This window comes from Marmota marmota, unplaced genomic scaffold (genome assembly GCF_001458135.2).
Source record: "Marmota marmota marmota unplaced genomic scaffold, marMar, whole genome shotgun sequence".
NCBI classification, from domain to species: Eukaryota; Metazoa; Chordata; class Mammalia; order Rodentia; family Sciuridae; genus Marmota; species Marmota marmota.
Genome location: NW_025999998.1, coordinates 10,980,670 through 10,995,605, shown reverse-complemented (window position 1 = coordinate 10,995,605; position 14,936 = coordinate 10,980,670). Strand labels below are relative to the sequence as shown.

The window sequence follows — 14,936 nt, the reverse complement described above, 5'->3', positions numbered from 1 at the left end:
AGATGCTTTTAAAGTTGCCAGTGTTGCTGGGTACAGTGGTGCACCCAGCCTGTAATCCCACTGGCTTGGAAGGCTGAGGCGGGAGGATGGCTAGTTCAAAGCCTGCCTCAGCAACTTGGTGAGGCCCTAAACAACTTAGCAAAACCCTGTATCTTAAATAAAAATATAGAAAAAGGGCTGGGGATGTGGCTCAGTGATTAAGTACCCCTGGGTTCAATCCCCAGTACCTACCCAAAACAAGCAAACAAAATTAAGTTGCCAGTAATTCCTTCCGCTTCTCAGGCCTGACCTTCCTGCAGCCTGGCTGAGCCTCTACTGCCGCATTTTCTCGATTCCACCGGTCGCACCTCTCTTGTGACATCATGGTGGCCTACTGGCGATAGGTTGGACTCAGCTATATCTGAAACTCTCAGACCTGTGCAAAAGCAGTGAGGGATGCACTGAAGGCAGAATTCAAAGCAAATGCCAAGAAGACTTCTGGCAGCAGCATAAAACTTGTGAAAGTAAAAAAGGAATAATCAACCCTGACTAAAGCTTGAAATGCTACATTTTCAAGGTGAAGAAGTATGGGCACATGTTATAGCAGATTAAAATCATCTCACTTCATAAAAAAACAAAAAACTGTCTTGTTCATAAATTGACGATGCCAATAAATTGATGTGTGGTTCACTCTTAAAAAAAAAAAAAGTTGCCAGTAATTTTGGAGACTCATACTGGTATGCCGTGGTGTGATCTGTTTTCATGTTAGATTGTGAGACTTTTCAATCTGGCAACTCATCTCCTTCAGTTCTGGAAATTTTTATTGACTTACTTCATCAATGCTTTCTTCCCACACCCCTTTTTTTCTTCTCTTCTCATCTTTTTATTTAGTATTTTACTTCTTGGACGTTTCTATTTTCTTATCTTTTTCTCTCTTTGTCAGTTTGCCATCTGGGAGATTTTCTTAGCTTTATCTCTTAATTTCTCTTTTTAAATTATTTTCATTTTTTTGTTTCATATATATAATGTCCCAAAGCTGTCTTTCTTCTCTATATTTTCCTGGATTAAAGGATCCTATTCTGATTTCATGAGTGCTCTATCTTTATCTCCCTGTGGATATTCAGGATGGTACATCATAGAGATGTTGACATTTTCTGCTCTGAATAGCCTATTTATTACAAGTTCTGTGTTTGTTTATTTGTGGTGATCATTGCAGGTGTTCCTCATTGTCTGATAATCTTGGCTGTCTGCCCACGATGAAGAATGGAGGAGCTGAAAAGCTGACTGGAATCTCTGAGGGGAAGGGGGAGAGTACTTGTCAACTAAGCATCCCCTTAGGACCACTTGGGTAAGCTTTGGGGAGTCCTTTGATCTTAGGACCATTCATCCTGAATGGCTAGATTGGTTGGGAACCCCTCCCCACAAATAGGCTTATGGTTAAGGTCTCCTGCTTACGGGGTAAATCTGACCAAAGATGTTTTGGAAGACCAGTGCAGAGAGAGAGTTTGAAGTCTCTGTTAAGCAGTCAGAACACTGCACAGTCACTTAATTTCCCTGCTATTGGCATAGTTCCTACTCTCACTTTAAAAAATTTCAAAAAAAATTTTAAGTTGTAGATGAACACAATACCTTTAATTAATTAGTTAATTAATTGATTGATTTTTTAACGATTTTCTTTTTAGTTGCAGATGGACACAATATCTTTATTTTTATTTATTTATTTTTATGTGGTGCTGAGGACCGAACCTAGTGCCTCACATGTGTTAGGCGAGCACTTTACCACTGAGCTACAACCCCAACTCCCCACTCTCACTTTTTTAAAAAAGTGTTTATTGGATGAGTTATAAATCCATCTCCACAAGGAGTTAACCCATATAGATCCACTTTTGTAGAGCTCCAGGGAGGCTTAGCGAGATGGAAGAGAGTTCCCTGTTTACATTGCTATCTCATAAATCCCTTTCCTGAGTTGCCTTTGGTGTCATGTATGAACTTTATGACCCAATCTAAGGGTTTTCTTAATTTTCCCCCATTTTTATAAACTAGACATGCATTCCTTAGATTCCTAAAGCTTCACACCTTCTTATTTATTTGAGCAGGCGAGGTATACCAAATCAATTTACTATTGATGTGTCTCAGATTTACAAAAGGTGTGACTCACAGAATCATATTTCCCCAACAAGAACCAGGGAACCCACGTGTTTCCCAGAAGCAATATTTCTCTTGTCACTCTGGGCTCTGACACGTGGCTTTATGAAGAAAGATGTGAAAAATCACTACACCACTAGACTCTATGCCAAGTCACTACACATGACAAAAAAATATCTTGGGTAAATAGAAGCCTCCAGCAGCACCTTTGGTAATGAGGCTGCAGCCGGTTTGCTTCCTTGTTTTCCTTCAGGACTTCACTGCTAGACCTCAACCCACAGCCTCACAGATGTCACCCGTGTATAAAGATAAGAAGGGGCAGGTGGAGAAAGAGGGTTTTAGAAGAAAGGGATTGTCCAGAAATCTGTCTTATTTGGAGGAATGGCACAGGAGTAAAGGATCTGGTGGATGGGGGTGGGTTTGTAGGCTGGGGGGCGGGGATGTAGGGGATAGATGAGAGCCAGAGGAATGGAGTAAGGAGACAGAGATGATGGTCATTAAAATAGCACCAAATTATCAGTGCTAATCAGTATGCCAGCTGCTTCACGACATTGTCTCCAATTTTCATTCCAACCACGGCAAGAAGCAGCAACTTCTCAAAGAGGCATCATTTGTCCCACTCTACAGATGCAAAAACAGAAGGCCTCAGCATCCCAGGATGGCCAGATTTTTTCTGCCTCTAAATTCCAGCTGCCTTCTGTTACACCAGCCTGCCTCCCCTCTATGCCAAGTTTATTCACTCATTCAGTCTGCTAGCACCTACTAAGTGTTGAACTAAGTGCTGAAAACAACAATATTTGTCCCTAAGTAGCATAGAGCCCTGACTACATTTCTTTGAAATCCATTTATTTCCCCAAAATCTTGTTGATGGGAAGGCTAGAACCACACCAGTTCTTCAATGCTACCTTTCTTTGAATGTGAGCTTTTCTTACTTGGGTTGATGGAGCCTCAGCCTTCCAGGCTCAAACTCAATTCACAAGTGAGATCCAAGAAACTGCCCTTGAGACCAATTGGTCAGGAACAGAAATCAACATCCCCTCAACAAAGGGTTGAAAATTGTTCTTGGGCAGCAAGGGAGTCCTTAGTGGTCTTGGTTGCTCTTTAGACTTATAACCACTTATCACCAGTGGAGGAAATTCCAATAAAGAATCCTGCCCCTTCTAATGTGTCTTGTAACCCACGATAAAATGTAGATATTGACAGCCATGGCATTTTGCCTAGGTCCTGGCCCATATGGAGACAGTCAGGTAATATTTTTGAGTTATAAAAACATTTTGTTAAACAGGCATGTGGTAATTTTGGAGTTCAGATTCTAAAGATTATTTTTAATTTTAATGCCTTTCTGAAGACCACATGCGAAGAGAAGGAGCTCAAATGTAGATATCAGGGTAGAATTTTCTTTCCTCCCCTCAATTCCTTCTTTCTTACCTAATACAACTACTACTTCCATTAGGAGGTGAATTACAGACACTTTGTTAGCATAAAGCATGAAAATTATGCTCTGAGAGGTTGCCACTATTTTTAGAAGAGACACGTGGAACAGCAGCTTCAGTATCACCTGGGAGTTTATTAGAAATGTGGATTCTCAGTTCCCACCTCCAGACCAATTATATTAGAACCTGCATTTTAACTGGATCCCCAGGTGGTTTGTACTCATGTAAAAGTTCAAGAAGCACTAGTGTAGAAATTCATTATGGAAATCTCCAGAAATATACATGGCACTTAAAGAATCTGACTTGGGCTCTAGGGTAAGTTCAGGTTCATAGGGAGAGGCAGACAAAAGCTAAAAAGATGATGAGACAAGAGAAGTGAGATGAAGATCAGAGGAAGGAGAGCATCCTTGTACCCCTTCTAGGTACGCCCTGGGCAAGCTGATAGAATGGTATGTTAGGAAAAAAAATAAATGTTTGGAAATACCATGCAGATTCAACACACAATTGTCATTTTGTTTTTGGTAACAGATTGCTTCTGCTCATCCTTACATGTATGGTCCTAAGAACCAATGGGTTGCATGTGGTTCTAAAACTTTTAAGGGAAATGTTCATTTTAAAGCTAAACTGCTTCTGCAAATGGAACACACAAAAATATATTTAGAAATAATTGTTTTCATCAGGAACTCAGTTTTCCCAAAAATGTAAATTGGGATATCCATTCCTTGATTTAATTTCCCTCTCCAAACTCACTCCACCAACTGCTTTTTCCCTCTCCTCTTGGATGGATGTCTCACAGGTGTTGCAAAAACAGCATGGGCAACATGCTCCTTACTGGTATATGTTGGCATTTTTTTTGCATCCCTCTAAAGAGCATCACCACTCACATAATTAATCAAGACACAATCCTTGGAGTCACTCTTTTCTTTTATACATTTTTAAAATTAGAGCTTTATAGTTGTACACAGTAGTTGGGTCCATCCTGACACACTCATACATGTATGGAAATCAATGCCAGTTCAAGTTCCCCCACTCTTCCCTCCCCTCTCCCATTCTCTTTCCTCTACCAAACTTCCTTTTTCTTGTCTATTAATTTGTATATGGTTGATACTTTGTTATTCTATCCTTCCCTCCCCCTTTCCTTTATTTTAATCTAGCTTCCACATATGAGAGAATATATTCAATTTTTGAGTTTCTCAGTTTGGCATATTTCACTTAGCATGATATTCTCCATTTATATCCATTTACCAGCAAATGCCATAATTTCATTATTTTTTTATGGCTGATTAGAACTCTATCATATATAAATCACAGTTTATTAATCCATTCATCTTTTGATGGGCATCTGGGTTGATTCCATAATTTAGCTATTGTGAATTGTGCTGCTAAAAACATTGAGGTGGCTGTGTTGCTGAAGTATGTCACTGTTAGATCTTTTAGGAAAATACCAAGGGGTGGGATAACTGGGTCATATGGTGGTTCCAACCCTAGTCTTTTGAGGAATCTACATATTGCTTTCCAGGGTGGTTGAACTAGTATGCAGTTCCACCAACAATGTACAAGTATATTCCCCTCCCCAACCTCCTCAACATTTATTATTGTTTGTATTCTTTTTTTTGAGAGAGAGAGAGAGAGAGAGAGAGAGAGAGAGAGAGAATTTTAATATTTATTTTTTAGTTTTCGGCGGACACAACATCTTTGTTTGTATGTGTTGCTGAGGATTGAACCCGGGCCTCACGCATGCCAGGCGAGCGTGCTACCGCTTGAGCCACATCCCCAGCCCCTGTTTGTATTCTTTTTTAAAAAATATTTTTGTTGTATATGAACATAATAACTATTTTATTTTTTGTGTATGTTGTACTAAGGATGGAATCCCATGCCTCACCTGGGCTAGGCAAGTGCTCTACCACTGAGCCAGAACCTCAGCCCATATTGTTTGTATTCTTGATCATTGCCATTCTGACTGGAGTGAGATGAAATCTAGTGTAGTTTTTATTTGCCTTTCTCTGATTGCTAGATGTTGAACATTTTTTCATATATTTGTTGGCAATTTGTGTTTCTTCTTTTGAGAAGTTTCTTGTTTAGTTCTTTTGCCTGTTTATTGATTGTTTTGTGTGTGTGTGTGTGTGTGTGTGTGTGTGCAAGGTTTTTTCAGTTCTTTGTATATTCTGGATATTAATTCCCTATTAGAGGAGTAGCTGGCCAAGAAGTTCTTCCATTCTGTAGGTGCACTCTTCACACTCTTAATCATTTCCTTTGCTGTGCAGAAGCTTTTTAGTTTGATGGCATCCCACTTGTTGATTCTTGGCTTTATTTCTTGTGATTTGGGAGACTTGTTGAGGAAGTTGGTGCCAGCACTCATATGACGGAGTTTTGATCCTATGTTTTCTTCTAGTTGTAAAGTTTTTTTGTCTAATTTCTAAGTCTTTGAACCATTTCAATTTGAGTTTTGTACAGGGTGAGAGATAGAGGTCTAATTTCACTTTTCTACATATAGCTATTCAATTTCCCCAGCAGCATGTGTTAAAAGCATTGCCTTTTCTCCAAGACATATTTTTTGCACCTTTGTCAAATATCAGATGGCTATGGTTATGTGGATTTGTCTTTGTGTCTTCTATTATATTACATTGGTCTTCATGTCTATTTTGATGCCAATACCATGCTGGTTTTGTTATTACAGCTCTGCAGTATAATTTCAGGTGAGGTATTGTGATGTCTTTTGCTTGCTTAGTATTTATTGCTTTGTTTAGTCTTGGTCTTTTTTATTCTTCCAAATGAATTTAATAATTGTTTTCTTCCCTGATTTTGTGAAGAATGTCACTGGTATTTTGATGGGGATTGCATTGAATTTCTATATTGCTTTTGGTAGTGTGGTCATTTTGGAAGTATTAATTCTGCCTATCCAAGAACATGAAGTGTCTTTCCATCTTCTAAGGCCTTCAGTTTCTTTCTTTAGTGTTCTGTAATTTTCACTATAGAGCTCTTTTATCTCCTTTTTCCTTTGGTTAGATTAATTCCAAAGTGTTTAATTTTTTTGAGTTTATTGTGAGTAGGATATATTTCCTGATTTCTTAGCTGAATCACTGTTGGAGTATAAGAAAGCTATTGATTTATAGGTGTCAATCTAGAATCCTGCAACTTTGCTAAAACTTATTATAAGCTCTAGAAGTCTTCTGGTGGAGTTTTGGGGTCTTCTAGATAAAGGATCATACCATCGGCAAACAGAGATAATTTCACTTCTTTTCCATATTGTCTTCCTTTGATTTCCTTTTATTGCCTGAACAACCTTGTTTTGTTCTTGAATTTAAGGAAATGCTTTTAGTTTTTCTTCTTATAGTATGATGTTGGCTTTGGGTTTGTCATAAATGGTCCTTATGATGTTGAGATAAATTCATTTAATCCTTAGTTTCTCCAGAATTTTTAACATGTATGGGAGCTGGATTTTATTAAAGGCCTTTTCTGCATCTATTGAGATCATTATGTGATTTTTATCTTTAATTATTTTTATGTGATGAATTACCTATATTGATTTGTGTATCAACATACACAACCAACCTTGCATCCCTGGTATGAAACCTACTTGTCATGGTGTTTTATCATCTGTTTTTGAAGGCAGCTCACTAATATTTTATTAAGGATTTTTGCATCTATGTTCTTCAGGGATATTGGTCTGTAGTTTTCTTTCCTTGATGTGTCTTTGTCTAGTTTTGGTATAAAGGTTATACTGGCTTCATAAAAAGTATTTTAGTTTCATAGAATAACTTGAGAAAGACTGATGTTATTTCCGTAAAGATCTGGTAGAATTCTGAGTCCAGTCATTCTTTATTCCTTGATTCTCTCCCCTTCCTGTCATCTCCCCACATTTATTCCTGCAACCAGTCCAATCAATTCCATCTCCAAAGTATCTATTTAGAATATTACCTTCTATAATATTTTCCCTGTCACTACCTCAGTCTTGGCCACCATGACCTTCTACTCAGACTCCTGTAACAATCTCCAACTGACCTGCACTCATCTATTGTTGTCTTACCTCTAATCCATTTGTTTTTGAAAGCAAGCCATATTACTCTCATTCCCCACCCCCACATAAACACTTTCCATTGTATTCAGGGAGTCAGTTAAGTCTTTCTGGAGTCCATTTCTCAACTCTTTCTTTGGTTAGCACTTTCTTGTCTTTTCTTTTTCTTTCATTGGTGCATCATAATTATGCAGAATAGTAGAATTTATTGTTATGTATTTGTACATGCACACAACCTAACACTGTAATTTGGTCAATTTCATCCCTAATCCTTCCCCTTCCCCTCCTTCCTCTCCTAGTTCTTCTTGTCTTTATGTCTCAGTTTGAGGTCCCTTCTAAGAGAGACCATCTTCATTTTCCTAATTAAAGTAGGTTCTCTTAGTAATCTTCCAGCTTAGTCCTTATTTCCATCACAGCCATTATTTATTATAAATTAAAACAATTTTTGTTTCTTTTTTTATATTTTGAATTGATGTCCTTGCATTGGTGTGAGCTTCTTAAAGGCATGGGGTTAATTATCCTAAATGCCATTGTTTTCCCTGTACTCTGCATCATGCCTGGAAAAAGTAGTTCAATACATACATGATGAATATATGAAAATCAAGATGACACACACAGGTTCACTCTGCACGTTCCAACACTGAATTGGCATTACTTAGAATCTTGGAAACTTTGGGTAGATGCATTTATGTACAAAGGATATCTGATTCTGCCTATTAGACCTTCAGTAGTAATATCTAATTCTGCAAATTCTATGGGATCCTCAATTGCCTCAGGAGCAAGCATCACATACTGATAATGTTTTTCATGTTGACAAACTAGATGTAGGTTCAAATAAACCACACTGTGTAATTTGTTCCAAATTCCTGAACTACCAAAATAGCAAACCAAAGAATTATGGCTCTTTCCCCATCAGTTTAATTGCCTCATTGAAGATGTAATCTTTGTAGGTGTTTTAGCTCTTGATTTAAACAACAAATATTTGTTAGTGAACTGAATTGCCTACAATCTTCTTTCTGAAATGGAAACTAAAAATTTACAGCTATAATATCATACATTTGCTTTGTCTCTGTGATAAATTAGTACAAATCTGCAGTCTGAAATGTTTGAGCTGGTGTTGATAAAATAGGTTACCAACAAATAAGTATTTTCATAAAATTTGAAATTTGGAGCCACTGCTCTGGTTTAGTATATTATCAGGAACTTACTACTGTCCTTGCCATTGTTAAGCAACAGGTGGCTTATCCATTCTTTAATTTATTCTACTGTGATTCTTTTTTTTTAATTCTTCTATTTTGTGTTGATCAAGCTCCTTCTCTGGGGCCTCTTCCTCCGGTACTACTTAGTCCCCAAAAGCTATCCCCTCTGTCCCCTTCTCAGTCCATTTTGTCTCCTGAAGACATCTGGCCGCACCCTTCCATGGCTTCAATCCTCACCTGGATGAGATGGGACTCAAATCTCCATTATCTGCCTGGGAACCTCTCCCCAGAGTCCCCGATCTGTGTTCCCAAAAGTCAATTTAATAAGTCCTCTTAAATGTCCTGCAAACAACTCAGATTCAACCTTCACCAAGTCAGTTTGCTACAATCCCATCCTAAAAAATAATAATAATAAAAATCCCTCTTTCTTATCCTGCAGTAGGTATCATTGCTCATCAGTTGCTTAAGCCAGAAAAACTGGAGATCATCTTTCACTTATCCATCTTCTTTACCTTCACATCCTATCATATTCCAAATGCTTTCAATTTTACTTGCTAAATATTTCTTGGTGCTGTGTCTTCATTCTTTATCCTCTTATTTGCTTCAGGCCTTCGTAGAATAAACATTTTCACTTTTAGATGGGCACTGTTCTAAGCACTTTGTATAAATTTTCATTTAATTTTACACAGCTGAATTTCATTGGTTGTTGTTACAAATTCCATTTTCAGTTGAGGACACTTGCCCAAGACAGTAATCAACCAGCTGAGATTTGAATACAGGATTTCACATGCATAACCACTAGCATAATCTACCTTCATAAGTTCTAGTCTGAATACCGAACGAGTCTTCTTGCCATTCTTATTGTCTCCTCTCTTTTTCTAAACTTTGCATAGAGCCCCTAGGAGGTTATTCAATAACATTGGATTCAATTTGTGCAAAACCATTCAGGATTCCTCATCTTCTGTAAGTCCAAATTCTTTGGCATGCTCTATGTTGCCCTTCTGGACTTGCCCCAGTTGAGCTCTCCAAATCCCATGCTCCAGGCTTTAGTCATATTCAAAATCTGGGGGCTGATCTTTCCCTTTTTAGTGTACTTCCCAGCCCTATCCCTAACCCTGTGTCATGCTGGTAAACACCAACCCAGTCTTCAAGATTCAAATATTGTTTCTTCCCATTTCCTTTTATAAAGTATAAGGTGTTGCTGCCTTTGACTTATGGCATCACCTATATCATAGTAACAGTAATTGTCTCCTTGCAATATAATTGATATAATCTATGTCTCTAACCTGGACTGTGGTTCTGGAGGCTTTGAAGAATGCTGGAGACCATTTTATATCCTAGACTTCCTTGATGCACTGTGCAATTCCTGACACTCAGTGGGTTCTCACTAAACACTTGCCATTTAAATGATAGGAAACTTGGACCTGAGTGTGCAGAATGGAGTAGCTTTAACAGAATGGAATCTTCCCAGTGAATTTTATATGCATGATTTCTAGAAATTGCTAGCCATCAAGTCTAATTGTCTAATACATCATTTTTTTCTTAAAAATTCACTCACCCAATAGACATTTCTTGAATGCATACTGTGAGTCAGTACCAGGCTAAGATACAGGCAACACAAAGAAGAATAAGAAATAGTCTTCCTTCCTCCCTTCCCTTCCCTTCCCTTCCCTTCCCTTCCCTTCCCTTCCCTTTCCTTTATTTCCTACTGGAGATTAAACCCAGGGGAGATTTAAAATCAGGCTACAGTACCAGCATTTTTTAATTTTTAAATTTTGAGAAAGGGTCTTGCTAAGTTATGTAGGCTGGTCTCCAAATTACAATCCTCCTATCTCAGCCTCCCAAGTAGCTGGGATCACAGATGGGCATCACTGTACCCAGGTACAGTGTCTATTTCTGGTAAGAACAAATTCATTCAAAGGCTTAGTCCGAGTGTAGGGAACTCAAATAAGCACTCATGCAGCATGACAGGAACTGTGGGGCAGGAAGACACAGTGGATTAAGACAGCACAGAGAAGAGGCACCAAACCCAGCCAGAAGGGATGAGAGAAAGCATTTTGGGGGTGATACCTCCAAGTGAGAAAGGGCAGGGCCCCTACAACTCCAGAAAACAAAGAGGCCATGGACTTTTTTGAGCTCTGGTGTAACTTGATTTTACCTAATATGTAAATAAAAGACAGGCAACGAAGGGCTTTGCGTGCCAGGCTAAGGACCCCTGGCTTTACCCTAAAAGATGTGGGGATGGTGAAGAGTTTTTACACAAGGCAGTGACATAACTGATCTTTCTTTTTTTTAAAATCACCCTGGTAAAGAGAAGCAGGGAGACAAGAAAGTTGTTCAGTAATCTAGGCAATAGATAATTAGAGTCTGGCTGAAGATCCCTGCTGTGGAGAAAGAGTAATCGGCAATGTGAGGTGAACTAGTAGGCTAGACTCAGCACGACCCAGGGAATACCCAAACAACAGAGTGAGATAAATAAGAGGGAGGAGTCAAGGATGGCACCCAGACTGGCAGGGAGACAGGGCCATTTGTAGCGATATGGGAAGATGGGAGGAGGGGTAGAGGGGTGAGGGGAAAATGAGCTGGTATTTGGGAATGATTGAGATGACAGAGTTAATGAGCCTAGTGGAGATAGCCCATAGAATTGGTTCAAAGTTCAGGGAGGAAAAAAGAGTTCTGAGTTGGAGATATACCATTAAAAAACTATCAGTGTATGAATGATAAATGAAAAAGAAAAGGGAAAGGACTAAGGGTGGACCCTTGAAGAACATCCATGCAAGACCTAAAAGGAAGTGCTGAAGTGCCCAGGTATTCGTCTCCACAGAGGAAGAAGTCAGGAAGTCCTAATGCTCACACAGATACTGATGTTAGCCTCCAGGAGCTATGTGGAAGCCACGGAAGAGCAGGTGATCTGTAAGTGAGCCTTATGCTCACCCACCATGAGACCAGTGGCTTCTGAAGATCCAGAAGAAGGCCATGCCTTTAATGAACATCATTCTGTTTTAAAATCTCTAACCTAAAGTCAGTAGAGATTAAATTTAGTTGAGGGATGGCATGAACATGCATATGAATAGCAATCATTATCTCTTACAGCAAACTATTCTTAAATATTTTTCCTAATGTGCTAGTAGTTATATATTTGATTTCATCTAGTCCCAAGCATATGTATTTTCTGATTTTCATTTTCTTTTAAGGTACACTCTATGAAACTCATTAATAACACACACATCCAAAGCATTTCAATTATATTGAAGTTTCATTATGATTCTTAGAAGAGGAAGAGAGAGTACAAACCAGAGAATTGAAACCTTTTCTAAAGACTTATTTTGCAGCCTTCTGCAGCAATTCTTGGTCCTCGTGGACAGGAATGTTTATCTATGTATTTATGTAACATGCAGTCCCACAGTATCCAAGCACCTGGAAAATCGAATTAGCCTGGTCTTGATTGACTGTGTGCAGCATAATAACATAGTCCTCAGTCTGCTCTTCATCTCCTATAGCGTGCTTACTGATTGGACAATGAAGACACAGCAAGAGTTTCCATGAGCAGCTGCCAAACGTGCTCCCGGTGGTGTCTTGTCTATACAAAACGATTGCCCATAAATAAGGAAGTCTCTCCAACCAATAAGAGGCTGGGAAGTAGACTGTACCCAAAAAGAAATTACAGCATCAGGATGTATAACTATAACACAGTTACACCATTAGTGGCAGAACATTTTTCAGCCCTTGCTGGGGACAGCCTGCCAGCAAACTGCATTGCATAGTGAGGAACTACAGTGAAAACATCAGCCAGAGGAAATTCAAGACTCGTTTTGTTCTGTTCTGTTTTGTTTTATTACTATTTTGCAAAACATTGCTGCCAGAGCTGGCAATGACCTTGAAAGTCTACAAAATCTATCCTATAAAAAAGGGCTAAACTACCCTTTGCAGGAGCTGGGAGAACTTGACACTGGCTTATTGATTAGTGAGCCCTAGCAGAGGTGGAATGACCATGAAACCAGTGAAATGTAAGCTTTCCATTTTATTGGTTTCATGGTCATTCCCCCTCATGGTCATTTCCATCTGACTGGCATGACTCTTCAAAGGCTCCATAATCATAATTTTGTGCTTATTAGGTTGTGTTCTTTGTCTTAAGGAGAGCCCTATTGCATCAATCTCTGGTCCCATCAAATCTGGATCATTCCATGGGCTTCACCTAAAAGTTGTTCCATGGCAGAGCCCAGGAATTGTTCCTTAGGATCCATTCTCCTTCATTCTTTTAATGGTCTGACCACTCGCTTTCACTTTAATTTTCAGATGGGCATATCTATCTAATTGGAGGCTATTTCTGTGTCATTAGAAGCTAGGCTGGCATGTGACAAGGAATTTTCTTGGTCAGGAGGATGATGAACAGAAGTAATGTAATTTCTTTTTTTAAAAAAATTTGTTCTCATTAGTTATACATGCAGTAGAATTCATTTTGATATATCGTGCATAAATGGAGTATAATTTCTCGTTTTTTTGGTTGTATAAGATGTAGATAGATTCACACTGGTCATGTAGCCATATATGCACATAAGATAATAATGTTCAGTTCATTTTATTATCTTTCCTACTCCCATATCCCTTCTCTCCCTTCTGCCTACTCCAAAGAACCTTTATTCTTCCCTGGCCACCGCCCCCCCCCCCCACCCACCTTATTGTAGGTTAGAATCTGCATATCAGAGAAAACATTCGACCTTTGGTTTTGGGGATTGGCTTACTTCATTTAGCATGATATTCTCCAGCTCCATCCATTTACCAGAAAATACCATAATTTGATTTTTTAAGGCTGAGTAATATTTCATTATGTATATGTACCACTTTTTTTATCCATTCATCTGTTGAAGGGCATCTAGGTTGGTTCCATAGTTTAGTTATTGTGAGTTGAGCTGCTATAAACATTGATGTGACTGTGACACTGTAATATGCTGATTTTAAGTCCTTTGGGTAATAACTGAGGAGTGAGGTAGCTGGGTTGAATGGTGTTTCCGTATGGTGAGCAATTTCTGAGTTTCCCCTTTTCTAAGGCTGTGGGCTCCCTCTTTCTCTTCCTCTCTTCCTTTTGGCTGACCAAAGGCTTTAACTGGAAGCAACCACGTCCAAAGAGAGAAGTAAGTAATTAATGGAAGTAAGTAATCGTGGCCATTTACCTCTCTGTTGTCACTTGAGAGAGATATAAACCCATGTTTATTTATGCTTCTGTATTTTGTTGTTGTTGTTGTTTTTGTTGTTGTTACAGCAGTTTAGCTTGTACTGTTTTCTCCTGTTGGGTCAGGATTTACTTCAGAGGCAGTGTGAAATGAAGAGTGTTGGCAAAGGAAGCCTGAGTCCAAGCCTTCAAAGGGTATTGAAGAATCAGAAGCCGGACAGAATCAAGAAAGTGGTAGACAACAAGATAAGAGAGGCGGCAACAGAGGGAGATCCCAGAGCTTTACCTTTTCGTGCTTTGGCTTGACATTGGGGCTTGAGTGTTGAGCTGCATTATAGAGAGGAACCCATGAGGAGCCTATGAGCTGTGTAGGTCTTAGCATTGTGTCTCCTAACCCAACCCCACCTCAGCTGATGGAACCAAGAGTGGGTGGCTGATCCCAAGCTATGACTTGCGCCATCCCTTTGTTTTGTATTGTTTTTCCCACAAGTGTGTTCTACTCTTAATAGACTGACTATTCTGATCATGTCCATTGTGATCATGTCCATTCTCATTTGGAGCCTGAATGAGAGACTCGGAAAGAGAAAGCTAGTCATTGGCAGGAGAGGCAGAAGCCGAAGACACCAGGGAAGAAGACTGTAAGAAAATGATCATACAAAACCACTCAGCAAAAGAAGCAGAGAGAATGGGGCTGAGAAGCACGAGGGTGGAGGCTCAATCAGAACAGGGCTCTGCTCTTTGATACCAGAACTTAGGATCAAGGATGAGAACTAATTTTGCATTCTATACTTTGCTAGTTCTTCATGCAGCTTCTGATGTCTTTCCTTTCACTGAGATAAACTGAACTGATTGAAAGATACAAAGTTCAGGTAGCCAGAAAATCATATTTCCTCTAAATTTTCTATGTTCTTCTCAGTCTGGATTCACTATCTTCATGATGGAGTTACCAAATAAAGGAGAATAAGAGTGAAGCTAGAGTGGGGTTTTTTGGTCAT

General features: G+C 39.0%; 1 protein-coding gene across 1 annotated transcript; it reads left to right on the top strand.

The window, feature by feature from the left end:
- The first annotated feature begins 362 nt into the window (after window positions 1–362).
- LOC107148314 (ATP synthase subunit epsilon, mitochondrial-like) lies at window positions 363–680 on the top strand. The gene is given in 1 exon segment (XM_015492965.2): window positions 363–680. A coding segment is annotated over 1 exon segment (156 nt). The 3' UTR covers window positions 519–680.
- The last annotated feature ends 14,256 nt before the right edge of the window (window positions 681–14,936 follow it).